This window comes from Corvus kubaryi, unplaced genomic scaffold (assembly GCF_017639235.1).
Source record: "Corvus kubaryi isolate FWS band 111438036 unplaced genomic scaffold, C.kubaryi_AGA036_p1.0 62000, whole genome shotgun sequence".
In the NCBI taxonomy this organism is placed as follows: Eukaryota; Metazoa; Chordata; class Aves; order Passeriformes; family Corvidae; genus Corvus; species Corvus kubaryi.
This window is the reverse complement of record NW_024581437.1, coordinates 1-20,874: the sequence shown is the minus strand read 5'-3', so window position 1 is coordinate 20,874 and position 20,874 is coordinate 1. Positions and strand designations below refer to the sequence as shown.

General features: G+C 49.7%; 1 protein-coding gene across 1 annotated transcript in view; it reads left to right on the top strand.

Moving 5' to 3' along the window:
- Positions 1-19,003, top strand: part of LOC121672419 — a gene marked incomplete at its 3' end in the record, with an annotated part of 35,435 nt that extends 16,432 nt beyond the window's left edge. Inside the window, exons 2-3 of the mRNA XM_042045061.1 lie at positions 9,211-9,410; positions 18,670-19,003. Coding sequence (XP_041900995.1) covers positions 9,211-9,410; positions 18,670-19,003 — 534 coding nt within the window. The remainder of the gene's footprint in view (positions 1-9,210; positions 9,411-18,669) is intronic.
- Positions 19,004-20,874: the final 1,871 nt, after the last annotated feature.

Here is a 20,874-nt window from a genome sequence, read left to right as displayed (position 1 = left end):
TTCATTTAGGTAGATTTGATTGCTTTGAGCTGTAGGAGAAAAGAGAGATGAAAATACAGCATTTTTCTGCTGTGAGCACTCTGTTGGAGAAAGGTGCTTGGTTGGTTGGGAATGCTGGGATCTGGTGGTGATTTGGTGAGAATTTAATGAAGCTGTGCTGGGGAACAGCTCTTTCTGTTCCTAGCTACCAACCTTTAAAGAAAAGCTTCCAATGTATCTCAGGAATATAGCCTGGAAAACGCTAGCATGTAACCCTCAAGCGAGAGAGGAATCCAGCGGGTTGGGGCAGCAGCTCTGACCAGATTGCTACTTCCCTGATAGCTTTGATAAAAGAACTAGGTCAGTGCTGGGGAGAAGCATTTTATCACTGACTTTCCTTAGCTGGAATCCTGGGAGAGCCGTGCGCTCCTGCTCGTGTTTCCCTTGGGATCACGGCGTGGTCTGGAGTCCTGTTCTTCCCTCCTCCCCATGGCTGCTCGGATGGGTGTCAGGAGCTTCCCTGGGGCTGCTGTGATGTCTCTGGCTGCAGCTCCCAGGGCTGTTGTTCAGGATAGTGCTCTGTCTCTTGGCAGTGGATGGGATACAGTGCGCAAAGAAGCTTCTCTGATGTGTTTATTCCAGTGGAAAAGAAAAGGAAGGATTTTTGGAGGGGATCATGTGAAAGGCCACAGCCTTCTGTGGTCGGCTGCTGGAACAGCGGTGTCGGAGGTGGGAGTGTGTGGGAGGTTTCCCTTTCCTTATCCAGTAAAAAGCTTCCGTGGTGTCCAACCACTGTGGAACTCTCTCTGCTGGCAGCAAAAGTGGAAGCTGAAATGCAGGGATCACAGAATCCCAGAATGGGTTGGGTTGGAAGGGACCTTAAAGCTCACCTCATTCCACCCCCCACCATGTGCAGGGACACCTTCCATGCTCCAACCTGGATTTGAATGCACTGAGGCACCTGGAATGTTCAATCCCTGCAATCTTAGCCCTGTATTTTGTACGTCACTTGCCTTTATGAGGTTTTGTCCTGAGTTTCAACCCTTTATTTTTATCGTCACTTTGCCCTCCTCTTTTCATTTTAATATCCTTTTTTGCCCAGCCTGTGGTAACATCCCCCACCACCTGTGAGGTGGGGCAGCTTTAGTTCCAGCTGACAGAAGATGCTCTAAAAGAAAATAAACCCAAAAGAAGAGGTTGTTTGGAGGCTGCTGCTCCAGTGCAGGAGAACTCCCGTTCCTGCTGGTGTCTCCCTTTGCTGGTTACCTATCCCGCTATGGCTCCTGCTGAATTATTTTGTGTAATGATTTTTGTGTGCATTCATTGCTCTGCCTTTCTGGTAGATGACACAGATTAAATGAAGCCAGACAACGCTCTCAGTCCGGGGTAATGACTTTAACTGTGGCGTCCTTTTGTCACTGCAAATTATGGTCAATGATGTAATGCTGGATGTGGAGATACAGTGACAGAGTGTGGGAGTGGTAAGATCATCCCAGAAGGGTTTGGCTTGGAAGGGAGCTTCAAGCTCATCTCATTCCACCTCCCTGCCACGGGCCGGGACACCTTCCACAACCAGGTGATTCCCCAAGAAGATGAATTGTATCCCTGGAAATCTTGAAGTGAAAATAGCCCCGGGGGGAGATGTGAGGCGAGCACACACAGGTAAACCCTCAGGAAATAACAAGTCCTTCTGGGTGATCCTGGCAGATTTGAGCTCTACAGGCACTTCTGACTTAGAGTTCTTCATATTCTAAAGGTTTTCATACGATCATTTGAGGTTACAGCTCTGAAATCCCGAGTTGTATCAAGTGTTTCGCAGGTTGCAGCCAACACCTTGCGCTTTGTCCAGGACAGAAATTTCAGCTTATTCAAAGTTTGGGTTGTGTTACGTTTTTGAATGTGCTGGGCTCCCCAGTTGAGATATAATCAAATTCCCTGGTAGTTTGTGGTTTAGGTTCCCATCCCAAAATAGAATCTTGCCAGTGGTAGAACAGCTGGAAATTTCAGTGTTAAGTTCATATTCCAGCTTTTTGTCTTTAAAATGAAGTGAAATCAGATGGCAGTGTCTTGCTCAACCTAGGCTCAAGTAACCGAAGACTCAAAATAATCTGCACACAAATATGATGTGTTTTGGAATTGTGACCATCTGTAGTAGTGTTCACCTTTGTTTTAAATAACTCTGAATGGCTGAAAACAACAGTTCTGTCAGCAATGGACTGGATCTGGATTGATTGGAAAAAGGATACACAGAGGGAATAGTGTTGTGTTTAAAAGCACAGAAACTGCATCAAGGCATTCGTGGCTGTTCCCTTTTTCTGCTGAGCTTTCGTGTGAAGTTGTGGGGTAAGCTGAACTTTTTGTGGCCACGTGACATTTTTTCCCCCACTTCCTTTCTTGCCCAAATCTTGCAAGACTTCACATCACGAGACTGAGTTCTTTGATTCCATGGGTACTTGGAGAGGGAGATGAAGTTTTCCAAGAACATGTAGTGACAGGACAAGGGGGAATGGGTTCAAACTGAACGAGGGTAGGTTTAGATGAGGTATTAGGAGAAATTTCTTCCCTGTGAGGGTAGGGAGGTTCAGGGTGCCCAGAGAAGCTGTGGCTGCCCCATCCCTGGAAATATCCAAGGCCAGGTTGGACAGGGCTTGGAGCAACCTGGGGTGGTGGAAGGTGTCCCTGCCCATGGCTTTAATGCCCCTTCCAACCCAAACCATTCTGGGATTCTGTGATACTGACCAAACCACTACACTCCTCCAGCCTTGCTGGTGACGTACCGGTGACAGTGGTGGCAATATTTCCCTGCAATAGATGTGCAGCTGGACTGAGCCCAGGGCAGTGTGTGTCCCTGGCCCTGTGGCTGTGCATGGCCCTGGGTCACCGAGAACCCTGGAGCTTGCACAACCAAGGCTCTGGAGTGAAGAAATGCCAGAAGGGAGTGATTAGGAAATAACCTGGAGGTCTCTGTGCCCTTTCTCAGTGGGGTGCAGCTGCTGGCTCAGTCCCTGCTCCCTTGGGCCCACAGCAGTGGCACGGAGCCGTCCTTGCTGCGAGGAGCAGGAAACACAAAGGGATGGTGGTGTTTTAATGGCTCCAAACCCTCTGAATGCCTCTGTTCTCCCTTCCATGTGTGGCTCTGTACCTTATCTTCCACAGGATGTTCAAAGTGCTCCAAGGAGTGAATTAGCAGATTCCTTGTGGGCTTTTCTCCGCTGCTTATCTCCACGATGGCCAACTGTTCCGCAGATGTGGCTCAGCCCTGCTCCCAGGGAGGGTGTTCTCTCCATGCCAGGGGCAGGTTGGAACATTCATGGCCTGGTTTGGGTTTATGCTCATAACATACTTCCTATATTTTTGTATAAAACCAGCTCTGAGCACTCACTGGTTTGGCAGATGAGGCCCAAGTGGCTCAGCCCAGGTGTTCAGGAAGACCTTGGGCCTCACAGTTGGTACTTGGGAATCCTCTGGGCTTTCCCATGTTGCAGTTTCACCAACGGGACCATCGCCTGTCCCTGCTGACCCCAGCACCCCATCCATCCCATAACATCATTTGTAATTGGTGGTGGTGCATTGAACCATTGAATTACCGAGGCTGGAAAAGACCTTTAAGATCATCAAGTCCAACCACTGACCTCTTGATTTTTATTTTTTTTAATCTGCTTCTCATTTTTTAATCATTGAGACTGGACCTTTATTCCAAAGCTCCTCAGCAAGGCTCAGACTGGGAGTTTGGGGATTCACCACCAACAGCTGCAACTTGACTTTTTCCACTTAAGGAAGAGCCCTTCCAGTGCCAAGTACCAACCTTTTATAAATGCTGTTCTCCCTATCCACTGGATTTGTATCTCCTCACCCCCCCTTAACAGTAGCCTCCGGCTGTCTGACTTCAACTGGCCTTTTATTCCAATGCCTCCCTTTCCAGAAGGGATCACAATCACATGGGCTGAGCAGGATTTTGCCATTAGTGGGGGGTTTTCCTGTAAGTGTTCCCTAGCAGGATGCATTTCCTCTTGCATAAGCAAGGCTGCAAACCCTCCAAAGCCACAGAAATCCATCTGTTGGATTCTTGAGACAGATAAATCCTTTATAAACAGGAAAATGGGCAAACTCATGGTAGCTCTTGTGACACATCGTGATGGGAGATCAGAAAGGAGTGGAATGAAAAGTATCCCTGTGCGAGCGCGGCTGGCCTTTCCAAGGTCCTTTAAAAAGCTGCCACAAGGGCTGGGCTGTTCAGAGGGCACAGACTGGGAGATGAACCCAAAGTTTTGGTAAAATTCAGCTGGAAGTCACTCAGGAAGGGAATAAATAAGAGATTTGAAGGCTCGTTCCTCTGTCCCCACCAAGATGCCGTGTGTGGCCGAGCGGGATGCAGGACCTCAGCAGCCGTAGATCTGTCAGCACTTCTATTGTGGAGGCCTTTGCAGGGTGTCCAACACTTCTGTTTTAATTTTGCTGAGGGTTGTAGCTCTGGCAAAATTTAAAAGCCTTTCAGCTCCCAGTCAGGAGGTTTTAAATCCTCTAAATTTGTGCTTTACCCCTCAAAAATAGCTTCTGTCTAGCAAGTGGATGGAGATGGTTCCTCAGGCAAGGTTTAAGGGCATAGATAATAATCTGATTCATTTCTTTTTTTAAAGCTCTTGTTCCAAGTCCACTTCCTAAGAGAAAATCCCCAGCACAGCCCCGTTAGCCATGGATACACTTCCTTACCCACTTGGGTATTTCCAAAGTTATTTCCCAAGGTTCCCTGAACCGCCCAGGTGATCCTTTTGCAAGTGTGATAGAGGCTGAATCAGCCTTTCCTTGGGGTGAATCATCTCAGGTGTTGGTGTCTCACCTGATAATCCTAAAAGTGGCACAAAAAAGACATGGACCTGTTAGAGCCAGTCCAGAGGAAGCCACGGAGCTGCTCCGAGGGCTGGAGCCCCTCTGCTCTGGAGCCAGGCTGGGAGAGCTGGGGGTGTTCACCTGGAGCAGAGAAAGCTCCAGGGAGAGCTCAGAGCCCCTTTCACTGCCTAAAGGGGCTCCAGAGGAGCTGGAGAGGGACTTTGGATAAAGGATGGAGTGACAGGACAAGGGGGAATGGCTTTAAGATAAAAGAGGGTAGATTTAGATGGGATATTGGAAAGAAATTCCTGGCTGTGAGGGTGATGAGGCCCTGGCAGAGGTTGCCCAGAGAAGCTGTGGCTGCCCCTGGATCCCTGGAAGTGCCCAAGGCTGGGTTGGGAGGTGTCCCTGCCCATGGCAGGGGGTGGAACTGGAGGAGCTTTCAGGTTCCTTCCAAACCAAACCGTTCCATGAATTGGCCAAGCCTGGAGCTCCTGCCCGTGAGTCTGCTGGGAGAACCTGTGGCAGCCAAATTGAGCTGTGGATTTTCTTGGAGATGGATGAGGAGGAAGAGGAGAAGGAAGGGGATTGAGAAGCAAAGAGGAGAATGTTAAACTCTCTTCCCATTTAAGGACAGTGTGTGCCAGGGACAGGAGACTCTTTTGGGGTGCTCAGGCTCCAGCTCCCCCCGTTGGGTTTTTCACCTGCTCTCCCTGGTGAGCTGAAAGAGCTGCAGCCGCTGCTCCTTCCAACCACAGGCAGCACATTCCCCCCTCCTTCTCCTTGGAGAGCAGCCAGATCAAAATGGCTCTGATCCAACGCCAAGAATCACTCCCTTTGCTATGGAAATGAGCACTTGGGGGCTGCTCACCATGTGTGCATCAGAGAGTTCCTGCTAAGGATGACGAGCTGTAGGTGGGGAAGAGGGCAGGGAAGGTGTGTTCCAGCACATCCCTTTGGAACAAATAAGGATATTTTTGGATGCTCCTGAACTCCTTACATTTTTTAAAAGTCATTTATAGAAAACCAAATGATTACCCTTTGCATCAAACGGTGAAAATGAGGGAAATAAAGTAGTAGGGTTTCACAGTGGGATAAAGGGAGTTTCTCTTCCGTGAATGTGGAAGGGGTGACAGATCCCCAGGATCTGATATTTGAAATGAACATCTTTTCCTGCTGTTCTGCTATTGATCAAGTGAAGAAGAGATACAATTATCCACAAATAATCCTTTGAAAGCATCACAAGGCTGAATTCCCAGCATTGGAGCAGCCACATTCCCAGACCCCTGGCTCTGTGGGATGTGATTCCAGGCAATTTGCTGTTCTTGCTCAGCATGACAAGTTCAAACCTTCGCTTTACCTTCTTCCCAACAATCTGATTTTAATCTGGATTCACAGCAGGGTGGGAATGTTGCCAAGGGGTGAACACTCCTGGAAATCCACCGTGCACAAAGCAGGAGCCTTTTCCCTGCTCCTGGATGAGTCGAGTGGGCGGATGATGAGTAAGGTGGGAGAGGGCTGAGCTGGGTGTGAGTTCCGGTGGTGTCGTGGCACGTTGGGCTTGGGAGAACATTCCCAATGTCCTGGGGGTGGCCTGGGGAATGGCAGAAAGGAGGGAAGATGGGGGTGATGCTGCTCTTGCATGGTCTCACTGCCAGCCCTGGCCATGGACTCTCAGAGGTTCAGCCAAGCCCTCACGGTTCTGGGAGGAGCCCTCGGGATGGAAGCGTGTGACAGGGCTTGGAATGAGTTGACACAAATCAGTAACTGGGTGTGGAACTGCATTTTTTCTGATGTGTCTTAACTGAACCCTGAGACTTAAGCATTTCTTGTCATTTGGGCATCTTGGAGTTGAAATTCACCTTTTCTTTGGGCATGATTTGGTGAGGCTGGGATCGTGCCTGAAGTGTCCAAGGCCAGGTTGGATAGGACTAGTGGAAGGTGTTCCTGCCCATGGCAGGGGGTGGAACTGGATGAGTTTTAAGGTCCCTTCCTGCCCAAACCATTCCATGATTTTATTTAGTGCTCTCACCTGCTGGCTGGAGCTGGAGAGCAGCTCCTGGTTTACGACTTCCCATCGCACTCCGATGTTCCGGGGTGTGTCCAGCGTGGAACAGGCCTTTGATTTGTGCTCTGAGGGAAACAGTTGGCAGAAAGTGCATTACACAATTCCAGTGACTGATGGAAGTAGGGGGGGAGCCTAAGTTCGGCTTTAATGGGACAGAAATCATTAACAACTTCCATATAGCTTTTTTTCCGTGGATATATCAAACACTCCAGTTCTTCCAAAAATTTTGCATTTAAGACCTGGTTTTTCTTAAACATTCTTAATTATCCTTAAAATATCAGTATGGAAAAGGTACTGTGGGGAACCCCCACCTGCTCTCCGTGGCTGGGAATGACTGTGGAGCCCTTGGCTCTGTGTCACCAGTGTGTGGAGCTCAGGTCAGCGTGAAGGTGTTCAGTGGCCTCCACTCCACACCTGGGACAGGCATCCCCATCACAAAACTGACCCCAAATTGGTGTGGACTGGGCACACTGGTGGCTCCAGTGGCACTGGTACATCCCTGTCCCAGCAGCTGAGCCACCATGGAAGTGACCAGTGCCAGTTCCCAAATGGGCTCTGGTGGAAAACAAATCCTCTGCTTCTTCTCCCTTATCTCTGCAGAACCAGTTTCACTGCAGAGCTGTCTGTTTCGTTAATTGGAACATTTTTCTCCTCTTCAAACACATTCCGTGGCATTTCCCGGCTCTGATGAGCGCTTCCCTGCAGTTATCCCGCTTTTTGTCGCTGTTAATTTTTTATTTAACCTCCCAGACTACAAAACACCCATCAACGCTCGGCGCTTCCCTGCGAAGCCTTTGCAGTCACAGACAGCCCTCTGAGCTTTCATCACAGTTTGCAGCAGACAGCCTGGGAGCAGGGATTCGGGATGCAGCCACATTCCCAGTCTCTCACTCCGGAGCATCGTGCTGGAGCGAGGAGCTCCAGGAGCTGCGCAGTTTTTCCCAGCCTCTCCATATGTTTGGGGACCTTCTGAGAGGCGAGATAGGAGGTGGACTCTGCTTATTTTTATTTTTTCCCTTTTTTTTTTGCTTTCCCTAGAGACTGGGACAGAAATATTTTTTCCCATATGTAAAAGCAAGATGCTGTATGGAGGCTCTTCTTTTGTTCCCTCTTCTCTGAGATGGGAAAAGCCCTTCCCAGATGCAAGGGCTCCGTAGGTTGTATCCACAGTCCAAGGCTGGTGTTGTGCCTGTGTCTTCTCCCAGGTACTGGAATTTTCCACACCGATTCCCTTTCCCTCTATTCTAACTCCAGCATTCTTGAAAATAATTTTTCTCAAGAAATGCTACAGACACACCAAGTTAATTGGAGTCATTAACTTGTTTCCATTACTTCTTTCTGCCTAGGAAACTCATTTTTTTTTTAGGGAGATTTTGGAGTTAGAAGAAAGAACTGGAAGCTAGGGAACATGTGGAACCACTTCACAGGAACACCGGATTTTGAGAGCTTGCATTTTTATTTACATCTTCTGGACCCTGTCTGACTTGAAAGTAAACAAGTTCAATCCAAGACTAGATTTATCCCTGAAAATATGTGGAGACTTGTCTAAAAACTGCTTTTGGGATTAGGAACTTCCTTTACTGCAGTCAGGGAACACATTTACAGTGGGGAAATTAATGCTTAATTGGCAAATTCTGTAAAAGCCCCCTGGAAATGCAGTTGGGTTGGGTTGGATGTAAAATTACCTGAAATTTTAGTTAATAAAAGAAGGAAAAGGCAAAGCTGGCTGAGAATTTGCCAGGTCTTAAGGTGGAGGATCCCTGGAAGTGTCCGAGGCCAGGTTGGATGGGGCTTGGAACAATCTGGGATAGTGGGAGGTATCTCTGCCCATGCTGGGGGTGGAATAGGATGAGCTTTAAGGTCTTTGGTGCCAAGAGGATGGTGCCAGACTCTTTCCAGCAGTGCCCAACAATAGGATGAGGAGCAATGGCCATAAACTAAACCACATGGAATTCCACCTCTTTCCATGGAGAGTGGCCGAGCACTGGAACTGCCCAGGGAGGGCGTGGAGTCTCCCTCTTTGGAGACATCCCAAACCCACCTGGATGCATTCCTGTGTCACCTGCTCTGGGTGAGCAGCCTTGGCAGGGCGTTGGACTGGCTGATCTCCAGAGATCCCTTCCCACCCCCAACCATTCTGGGATCCTGTCCCTTCCAACCCAAGCCATTCCACGATTCTACCAACAGCGAGCGACCCCGTGTTCCCGCGTTGCTGGAAGCGGGGCGATGGAGCTGATGCGAAGATCCAGTGTTGTAGATCCTTGTCCAAGAATCTTCTGGACAAGCAGGACATCCTTCCCCTTGAACTGACCCCCTCCTTTTGCATCCCTGTGCAGACACGATGAGGCGGGTGGTACGACAGAGCAAATTCCGGCACGTCTTCGGCCAGGCGGTGAAGAACGACCAGTGCTACGATGACATCCGCGTGTCCCGCGTCACCTGGGACAGCTCCTTCTGCGCCGTCAACCCCCGCTTCGTGGCCATCATCGTGGATGCCAGCGGTGGGGGAGCCTTCCTGGTGCTGCCTCTGCACAAGGTAAGTGCTGCTGGAATATTTCTTGAGTCACCTGCTCGGCTGTGCTGTCATCCCGGAGTTTCTCTGGGAATACTGAAGGCTGGGAAGTGTCAGCTGTGGTGACAAACGCTGCTCGGTGGTGCCGTGTATGAATGTGTTTAATGTCTGTAATCAGTCTGATGCTTCCTGTACATTAAACACAACAAACAAGCTGTTTGCTTGACTCATCTGAGCCAATTCTGGCAGAACTTTCCACATGGAATCGTATTTTAGAAGCCTCTTTATGATCAAGTCAGGTTTTTCTACTGTCAGGGATTCAACTATTTTTTTTTTGTCACTTTGCTCAGGAACCACCTGAATCCAACTGCTCCTTGCAGAATTAATTCAGGAATCATCTGAATCCAACTGCTCCTTGCAGAATTCATTCAGGAATGCACCTGAGCCCAACTGCTCCTTGCAGCCCCACATTGGAGGCATGTGAAGGAATGAGCTGGTTCCAGGAAGGGCATTCCTGTTGCCTCTGGTCCTACATGGAAATGTCACATCCATCTTCTGGAGGAGATTTGTCTCATCCCTTTCTGATGCTTAACCAGCAAATTCTTGTGATCAAAAGCCTTTTTTTGCAACATTCTTTCCTCTGTGACCCTCCAGCTCCTCTCTTAAGCTGTGGTTAAGTTGTCCTCAGTCTGTCATCAGCCCTGAGCTGCTTTCCCAGCTCCACTTCCAGATCTGCCCTGTGGAATACAGAATTAGTGCCCAGGGCTCAGCTCAACTTCCCGCCCGGCCAGGGCAGAGCAGGGGCAGCGACTTCTCCATCGTGTTAAGCAAAGCCAAACCCCAACCTCCCAAAATAGCTCCGTTTGGTGCTCTGATGAGCAGCCCTTCCCTGCTTTGGGCTCATCCTCAGGCCACGTGTCCTCCTCCTGCCTGGACCACGCGTGGTGGCACAGCCCTGGATGAGGAATTCCACATGCCCACAGCAGGGGATGTGCATCCTTCTTTTCCTCTCTTACATCCCAATGTTTGGAGCACAAATCTGATGAGGGAGCTGGGAAAGGGGCTCAGCCTGGAGAAAAGGAGGCTCAGGGGGAACCTTCTGGCTCTGCACAACTCCCTGACAGGAGGGGGCAGCCAGGTGGGGGTCAGGCTCTGCTCCCAGGAAACAAGGGACAGACCCTGAGGGAATGGCCTCAAGCTGTGCAAGGGGAGGTTTAGATTGGATATTGTGGAAATTTTCTCCATGGAAAGGGTTGTCAGGCATTGGAACAGGCTGCCCTGGGCAGTGATGGAGTCCCCAGCCCCAGAGGGATTTAAAAGCCTCATGGATGTGGCAGCTGGGGACATGATGGCCTTGGCAGTGCTGGGGGAACAGTTGGACTCAATGGTCTCAGAGGGCTTTTCCAATGTTAATGATTCCATGATTCTGTGTTTTCTCAGTCCCTGGCAGAAATTCCTGCTAATTCTGAGTGCCCTGGCCTTCTGCATTTTTAAATGCCATCTTTGGCGTTATTTTCACATCCATTCTGTTCTTCCTCCCACTCTCCCTCTATTTATCACTGCCTTGGTGCCCTCAGCTCCATTCCTGCCTTCCACAGCCATTTAACATCCACATCTGAGGAGGTTCCATGGGAAGCTGGAGGAGCTGTGTCCCTCACCCCCAGCCTGACACGTTCTTTTGCAATGCAGTGCTTTGCTGGCTCTGCTCTAACCAGTTCCTGGGTTCCGCATTTATTTTTATAGCCTGGGCTGATGAAATTGTTCCTTCAGAACTTCAACACCCTAAATAACATTTGGATTTCTCTTTGAGCCTGTTTAGCACAGATACTTATTAAGCTCCCCGCAGCAAAATCCTTGTTGTTATATTCAGGGGTAAAAAAAAAAAAAAAAAAAAAAGCAATTTTCAGCCATGGGTTTGGGCTGATTTTAAAATTGGGCCATAAAAATACACTTGCTGCATTTCTGCAGGGAAAATAGCCCATCATGACATCGTGGCTGCTCAAACCCAGTGCTTTGCGGCTCACTGGGAATTATTTGGGATGTGGCTGACCCTCGGTGCGGGGTGAGCACAGAAAAGGGGGAATTTTACTCGTTTTAACGCGCTTTTTCTTGCCAATTTGCGGTACCGTTGCAGCGTTTTGTTATGGCCGGGGTTTCTCCCTGCCGGGCAGGCGGCTCCCAGCTCCTTCCCGGCGCTGGGTCGGAGGTCTGGGGGTGTTTTTGGGGCGCGATGAACCCGCCGGGACCCCGCACCCATGTGCTCGGTGTGAGGTGGGGGGGGGACGGACAGCGGAGGGAGGGGGAAGCCCCGCCCCTGTCTCCGCAAGCCCCGCCCCTCCGCGCGCGCGCACCCGCGCCCGCCGCAGCGGCACTGCGGCGGCCGCGGCTTTTTACCTAATATGGTCATGGCAGCGCTCGCGGCCGCCGCGCTGATTGGCGGGGGCGGGGGCGCGGCGCGGCAAGTGCGCGGGAATTAACCCGTGAGCGCGGGAATTGGCCCGTGCGCGCCGGGATTCATTAACCCGTGTGTGTGTGTGAATTATCCCCTGTGCACCCACGTCCCCGCCGTGCCCCAAGCCCCCACGTGCTGCTGAGGGTCTCTCCGGCCCCCTCCCTCCTTCGCTAGATAGAGGCATGGGAGACCCAGGGGCTGCATCCCCTTTCCATCCCCGCAGCTCCCGGAGCAGCCGCAGCCGGTGCAGCCGAGCCGGCTTTGCTGGCTGTGGAAATGCTTTGTCTGAACTTCCTGTTTTCTTGCACGCACATGTGCAGGGGCTTTGCCAGGAACTCGCTATTCCCATGCTCCGGCAGGAGCCGCTGAGCATCAGACAATCCAATTCCCACAGGTTGCTCGGTCTGGAGGGTTGGCCTCTGTTGGAATGAGCCACATAGTTTGGAAAAGCTGTAATTCCTCTCCATCAGGGCTGTGTAGGTGATAAGAGCCAGGGTAATCAGTATTAACTCTGCTCACCAGGGAAGAACTGGAAACTTCCCTGCTTGTTCTGGGCTGTGGTTGTAGGATTGGTTTTCTCTGAGCCTTATCCCAGGGAAAGCTCTGGGTACACAGGGGAGGTACCAGATAAAAATTCTCTGGGTTTCCTGATAGTTTGGGCAGAATGACTTGGAAAAACACCTGGATTCAGGGGTGGTTCTGGTGCTGGGTCTGTGCTCCAGCAGAACTGGAGACAAATTTCTTTTTTTTCCCCTCCTCAAAAACCCTTTGCAGTTTTTATCTGCACAGAAAAACCTGCTGCAAATGTTCCTTTTTGTTTGAGTTCATGCAGAAAGATCCATTCAGCCACGAGTTGTGTTACGTAAGGCCTTTACCAGAGGTTTATTCAGTCCCTTTTGGATATAGCTTTTATTAGATTTTTCCATTTTCCTGCACTCCTTTCACACCAGCAACATTCCTGCAGGATCTGGGATCAGATGGTGCCCTGAGAGGCAATTAGCATGTGGGTGGGGGCGTGCACACCTCGGGAATGATCTTCTCCAAGGAATATGTCGTTCTGCAAGTGACAGGCCTTGGTGTTCATCCATGGCATATGAGAGTTGTTAAGCAGCTCTTCCCCATTCCTATTCCACCAGGAAGGATTTTGGGGGAAAGAAAATCATCCTTTTCTGAACTGTGTGTAAAATAAAATCAGGAGGTTTTGCCATGATGGGTTTATTAAGCCTTTCCAGCCATTTTAGGGGGAGTGTGATGGATTCTGTCCTTTTATTTCACCTTGGATTTCTCTCTATAAAAAGAAGTTTATATTTATCACTGTCAGCTTGATTCCAATGGATCATCAGCTTCTAATGTAGTAGGGAAGAGAGGGCAGCAGAGGGGCTAATGGATCTCATTCCTCCAGGGAAAAAAGCAGCAAATTCCATCCCTTGTCTTACAGTCAGAGGTTTGTACAAATACCTCTGCAATTTTAAGGACTTGTCCAATAATGAAAATGGAAGTTGTGCTTGGTGGAGCCCTGGATCATCTGTTCCCAACTCTTGGGGATGATCCCTGTGGATCCCTGTCTCCTTGCCCAGCAGCTCTGCTCTCTCTGGGTGGATGCTCATCCTCTGAACTGCAGTGGGGTTTTACCACTTTATCCAGAACCCTCAACTTCTGGGATACCCATTGGTTTTCCTGCAGCTGGGAAGGAGCAGGGGGATGAACTGCTTTGGAAATCATATTTTGGGGAGGGAATGAAAGAGTGACTCTGTCCCTTTTTAATTGGAATTTCTGGGCAACAGGTCTCTCTTTTTGAAATTTATTTCTGGAGTGTGTTTAGAGCTTTCCTGTGGAAGCTGGGACAAACATCCATGGAAGTGCTGGAGCTGTGCTGCACTCCCAGCTCCGAGTGATGGGATTTCACAGGTTGGGTTGGGTGTGAGGACTGTTTGTGTTGGGTTTTTTTCCTCTTTAAAGCCAGCATGTGTCCATTCTGTGGCAGCCTGGGATGGAATCATAGAATCATGGAATCATTAAGGTTGGAAAAGACCTCCAAGCTCATCAAGTCCAACCTTTGACCGAGTGCCCCCATTCTCACTAAACCACGTCACAAAATGCCCCAACTGCCTGTGTTCTAACACTTCCAGGGATGGTGACTCCCCCACTTCCCTGGGGAGTCTGTTCCATGCTTGACCACCCTTCCAGTGAAGAAATTTCCCCCAGTATCCGATGTCACAGCCCTGCAGCTGCCAAGGTGACCGGGAGAATGGGAGCATTGCTGGGGAATTCTTGGAGAGCCCAGTGGTCTCTTACTGCCTGACTTTTCCAGTGTATCTTTTGGGAATAACACTTCCTAATCTTCCAGATTTGTTCTGGATGCCTGGATTGGGCTGTGGGGTGACTGATGGATGTTGGGCATGGGCAGGAGCTTCCATTTCAGCCCAGTTTTCTCCCTAGTGCCTCCTCCAGGCCCAGCTGCTGCAGCCAGAGGTGGAGGGTCAGTGCTCAGAAGTTCAACTTCCTTGGGTGAAACTTAGGAGTGTTTTAATGAAAATCTATGATTTAAAGAAAAGAGGAGTATTTTCTCTAGCAGTTCAGTTGGGGTTTCAAACTTTGCAGTTGTGACCTGATTTCCTTCCTCAAACTTGTGCAGAGTGAGGGGGGAGCTGCTTTGACTTGTGCAACTCGATGCCACTTCCCTAATTTAAATGGAGATTTCAAGGAGCACAGCCATGGGCTGGGGAAGCAGCTGTTCTCCCTGATATTTTTACCATAATCCATGAGCTGTTTCCTGCCACCAAATGCCCTTTTCTGGCAGAGAAACGATCACAAGACACTCAAATTAATTCATAAAACTCCCACTTTTAGGAACAGTTTTCTTGTGTTGCTTATCCATCCCTTTTGGATTTAATCTTTTTTTTTTTTCTTCTCATCTGATCTGGGTTTAATATTTCTTATGATTTAACTTTTTTTTTTTTTCTGATCTGGAATACATGAAAGCACTTAAAATTAACTTAATAAGGCAACTTCACCCCTTGAATATTGAATGTGTGTTCAGTCAACACCAACTTTATTAAAAATCCTCAAATTCACCTTTTTAACCAATATCTTATCAAATACAACTCCAAAATTCAAAAGTTATCAGGGATGTGTCGAACCACAGTCCCAGTGGATTATGAGAAGGATTGAATTTCTTGAAGTTAATTTTAAGCTGTGTATCAGCACTTGAGATTTATTTCAAATCCTCTCCTAATTAAAAGATTACATTTTACAAATAAATAAATAAATCCCCAAACCTGGGAGCATTAGAGTAGCATGGAAACACACCCAGCTGGCAACCAAGTTGCCAAACCTCGTGGTGTTCCGGTGGCGTTGGAGAGGAATTGCGTTCAAAACCGTGGAATTTGGTGATTTTGCAGCCTGGTGGGTTTTTATAACCCTACTGCAGCTTTCCTGGTTTTTCCCTTTTGGCAAATCCCCTAAAATACTGATTTTTCAAGCTCTTCTGAGCACAGTACAATGCCAGGAATTGGGGTTCCCTGCTCCAGGCAGCGGAATGCTGCCGGGAGGAGGAATCTGGCGGATGGAATTTGCAACAGTGATGCTGAGAGGTGGCAAAATACCACACCTGAGTTCAAAGCTGCTCATTCCTCACCCCGAGGGGTCATCCCTGTGATGGTGCTGTGGGTGGCTGTCCTGTGCTGTCCCCACGGTGCCTTGGGAGGGTCCCTGCTGAAGGTGTTGGTGACGAGGGGCGGATGTGGCACCTTCAAAAGCGCGGCCGAGCTCTCAGGCCGTGCTCAGGAAAACACCGTGGTTTCCTCTGCTCTGCAGAGACCGTTTGGTGCCTCTGACCACAAGGCAGGAGCTTCTCTCAAAGGGCTGCCGCTCCTGCTCACCCCACTGGGGCCTCCAGCAGCAACTTTACATCCTTATTTAGTCTTGTTTTGATGTGTAATACTCATTTTTGTACTTCCCCAGAGGTGGCTGAGGAAGGACCGGACCTTGCACTCAGGGCTCTGGGCTGGGTGCCAAGGCGGGGGGATTGGGCACAGGTTGGATGATCTTGGAGATCTTTCCCAACTGGAATGATTCTGGGATTATTCCTGGAGCCTGCTGAGCAGCAGGGTCTCTCCTTTCATGCCCAGGTGAAGATGTTGATATGCCCCTGGGCTCTTCATCTCCCTGGGATTGTCTTTTTCTGCCAGATCCCAGGGAGCAGCTGTGTGGGACATCTCCTGCTCTGCTTTGTCCTCTTTTCCTTGGTTTGAGAATTCTTTGTGGATAAAGAAGCTTGAAGTTGCTGCCTCTCCCACACTGCTGCTAAATAACATCTCCTTTCCCCATCCTGCCTGTCTGTTCCCTGTGGGAAACGGGGTTTGGGGTCACTCTCCAGGTGCAGGCAGGGAGAGAGGGGTGTTTGTGGGTGATGCACAGGGAATTCAGGTGAGACCCCACCTGCAGAGCTGCCTCCAGCTCTGGGATCCCAGCTCAGGGAGGATGTGGAGCTGCTGGAGAGAGTCCAGAGGAAGCTGTGGAGATGCTCTGAGGGCTGGAGTCAGGCTGGGAGAGCTGGGGTGTTCACCTGGAGCAGAGAAAGCTCCAGGGAGACCTCAGAGCCACTTCCAGGGTCTAAAGGGGCTCCAGGAGAGCTGGAGAGGGACTTGGGACAAGGGATGGAGGGACAGGATATGAGGCAATGGCTTTAAGATAAAAGAGGGTAGATTTAGATGGGATACTGGAAAGAAATTCCTGGCTGTGAGGGTGGGGAGGCCCTGGAATGGATTTCACAGAGAAGCTGTGGCTGCCCCTGGATCCCTGGAAGTGCCCAAGGCCAGGTTGGACAGGGCTTGGAGCACCCTGGGCTAGTGGAAGGTGTCCCTGCCCATGGCAGGGGGTGGCACTGGATGATCTTTAAGGTCCTTCCAACCCAACCCATTCCATGATTCTCAAAGCACTGCTCTTCAGGGAAGTGCAGGATCCTGGTTTGAGAGGCGAGCTCTGGCGTGGGTGGTGGGAAGCAGCTCCTGTGTGTCACTGCTGCCACGGGCTCCTGGCTGCTCCTGCTCAGGCTGTGCAGGTTCATCGGGATCCAAACTGAAAGGTGACGTTTGGCCTTTAATTTGCTCAAATTGATTTTTTTTTTTCCCTTCCCACAGTCATAAATGACTGTAAAACCCCAAAACTGAACCCATAAGTGCTCGTGCAGTCTGGAAATAATTACCAGAGGCTCCTCCTGGAGGATCCCACTGATTCCTGCCAGGGAGCCAGAACAGGCAGTCCCTGACATTTTACATTATTATTCCTATTTTTCCTTTTTGGTTCAGGCCTGTATTTGTCTGTGGCCTGTCATGTGCCTTCTGCAGTTCGTGTGCTCTGCATGATTCTCCTTCTAATTAGGTAAATTAAAATGGATGAATTCTACATGGCAGTTGGGTGTATTAATTTTTTAAATCCTGTTTCACATTGTGGCATCCAAGAGGGATTACACAGGCTTTAATTTTTGAATGGCAGGTTTATGGCTCTTCATCCACAACTCTTCCCCTTTTAATAATTCCAAAAGCAGTTGAATCACTGAGACTTTCTTTTCCTTTTGAAGCCTAAATTTGGCCATTTCGGAGATAGTGGGATCTTTTGGGATCCATATCTTGTTTTGCTGTTAGTGGAGGGCTCCAGGTCAGCTGTCCTCAAAAGCCAATGTCCAGCATTATTCTGGTTATCAGCCTTGAATAGGAGCAGCCTCCCACATGGAGCAGGGTGGGAGGCATAAATTAAGGAATGTCACCTCCAAGGTTGGGGAATGTTACTGTCCAATGGCAGGAGGGAAATTCCAACCATTTCTTCTGCATGTTTAAACACAAAAGAAGACGACCCCATCCCAGACCTCTGCCTGCTGTCTCTCTTCTCCCATCACTCATCATGAAAAGGTCATTCCCTGGAAACAAAACCCCATGGAGCAGGACCAGGGACGTGGCTGTGGAAGTGGAGGAGTTTCCTCCTTCCCCTGCTGCTGTGCATCCTCAGTATTGTAGATATTGCTTCCCTTGTGTGCAAGGCTTGGCCAAGAGAGAGAAGGATGATGAGAGTGATTTTCCTTTCCCTTCTTCCTTGTTTGTGGAATCAGCTGTTGGGGGGGATCAGGTGCTTCAGGATCTTCAGGGGCTCCTCAGCAAAACACAGATCCAGGGGCAAAGTTGGTGTGTCAGCATCAGCTGGGTTGGAATCACTGGATTTGTCCCAGTTCGGGTTTAAGTGGCTCGTTAGCTCATTGTTTTTGGAAATGTTATCCCTGTAGGGAGCCTGGCATTGGTGGCCTCGGTCCTCTGGCCATGGAGAGGCAGGTGTGGATCAGGTGTGGCTGACACAGTCCATGCTGGCAACATTTATTCCTCCAAACAATATTTTCCTCTGCACAACTGCATCCTAACATCTTCCCATCCAAGCAAAATCCTTCTGTGTTAAGAAACCAGGGAGACCTGGTAAATCCAGTGACCAGCAACGCCCTCCAATGACACTTTTACCTTGGTTGTCTTCAGCTGTTGCTGTTGGGAAGCACAGATGAAACCAGAGCTTTGCTCTTCTCAAAAAGTTGGGATGGACAAAGGGATGGTGTTGCAGCAGGTGCTGAGGTGTGGGGTCACAGCCCTCCTGTGCTGGATCTCTGAACCCTTTCCTTGCTCCCTAGGGAATTTCCAGCTCGTTGATGCTGGAGAAGAGCTGCTGGTTTGTTTCCCCTGCTGATCCATGAGTTCAGATCTCATGGAATTGCAGATATGAAAGAGCAAACGGAGGGTTGGGAAGCAGCTTCCTGCGGGATATCACAGCTCTCTTTCTCGTTCTTCCCTCCAGACAGGCAGGATTGACAAGTCCTACCCCACAGTGTGTGGCCACACGGGGCCGGTGCTGGACATCGATTGGTGTCCCCACAATGACCAGGTCATCGCCAGCGGCTCCGAGGACTGCACCGTCATGGTGAGTGTTCCTTGTGGGGTGGGGTGGGCTTTGCTCCCTGCTGGAACTGCTGCTCCAAAGGACACTGGTATTCCTGAAGACACCTCCTGTTCCGAGGTGAGGAAGTCGTGGAAGATTTGGTCATTGTGGAAGGGGTTGGATTGGAAGGGACTTAAAGCTCATCCCATCCCACCCCCTGCCATGGCCAGGGACACCTTCCACTATCCTAGGTTGCTCCAAGCCCTGTCCAGGCTGGCCTTGGACACTTCCAGGGATGGGGCAACCTGTGCCAGGGCCTCATAACCCTCACAGGGAAGAATTTTTTTCTATTTTTCCTTCCCCTTGGCATTTTTCTGATGTTTGGGAAGAGGAATGAGAATGCCAGTCTGTGGTGACGTGTTCTGATTTGTAGAGCTTTGAGAAGACAGGTGGTTCCTTACCTCAGATATCCCAATGTCCTGGGAAGAGAGAGGGATTGGAAGGGAATGAACCCAGCAGGTTCCAGGATTCCTTCAACCCTTGATTTAACGGAGTCACTCAAAATTTTCCCTGTATCTCCAAGTTTTGAGCAGGTGTCAAAAGGCCTTTTTTTAATAAATAAATACAATTACTCCCAAATTCTGCACCTGCCAACCTTGGATTGAGACCTGTTTTATCTCAGTGAGAGCCCATGGAACAACAGCCGGGCTCGCTCCGTGACGGATGTGGAATCCTGTGTATGCAAACACAGCAGAATAAGTGAAAGAAAATCCTTGGAAGATGAAATAATGCCAAATAACTCCAGGGATCTTTGGCCATATTTAGAAATGCTGTAGGCTGAATGTTATATTGAAATCTTATTATAGATCATGTCAGATAAATTCCTTTGCTTCTGTTCATCGTTCAAATGTTTGGGAGGGGATTCATCCCAAGAGGCTTTTCCTGGGACAGCTCTTGCCTGTGATCTCTCAGTCTTGGAAGCTGAAGCATGTTAACAAAATGGGCTATATTTAATATTAAACAAAACAACTTCTGGGTTTGCAACGCTCACTACTGGGCTGGAACTGAGCTTTGGAAGGATGCGGGAACGTTTCTCCAGCCGGGATGTGGAAGGGCTGCACACTGGGAATGTTTCTGAGACCTGAGCATCAGTGAAGGCCCAGAGCTGCCTCCTCGGAGGCCAAATAAGTCTCTAATCCAAGTGCAATGAGAAGTCTTTTGGGAGGCTCCAGAGAGACTGAATTGTGGGGAAAACCCAACGGAGTTCAGTTACAAGTTGTCCAAATGCTTGTCCAAGTGCTCCCGATGTGGGCACAAACTGCAGGAATCTGCACTTCCCACTGGACTCTGGGGTTTCTCCACACATCCCAAGGTGGGGATGAGCTTCCCGTGCATCCCTGGAGGCAGCACCCATGTGGGAAGGTCCCAGGGTGGAGCTGCCTGGGGGTTTGCACCCTTGTGGTTGTGTTTGGTGTGACCTGTCTGGAGTGGAAGGGGAAATAGGTGAGGCCTTGCTGTGCTTCCAGGGTCAGGGATGTGCAGACCAGGGTTTGGAAGTTGCTGGGGGTGTGTTAGCTGGAGGTTTGGAATGGGAAAAGATGGATCCCAACTCATTTGGGACAGCTGGGAACTGCACCGGTGTGAAGAACACCCCTGGCTTGGATTTTGGGAATGAGCTCATGAGCTTTCCCAACTGTAATTGCTTTTGTGGCCTGGCATGGGTAGTTCAGTGTCCTGTTTTCCTTGATAAAGGGTTTGGGTCCTGCTTCCTGAGCAGCCTGAACGGAATAAACGCAGGGAGCTTTACAGGACACGTGGCTGTTCATGGGCTCCAAACTCTGCCGGGGGGAGATGAGGGAAAGTGATGTGGAGGAGGAAATTGTGGGGGATTCTGCGTCAATTCCAGCTGCCAGAGAAAAGACCTTGTTCTTAAAGACCATCTGTGCTCTAGCACTCAGGGATTTAGGATCTCACCCTCTGCCACAAGGGATCTCAGCTACGTCAGCCAGACATGTATTGAGGGAGAGAGCGTGGATTTGGGATGGTGTGAGGGAGAGAGCGTGGATTTGGCATGGTGTGAGGGAGAGAGCGTGGATTTGGGATGGTATTGAGGGAGAGAGCGTG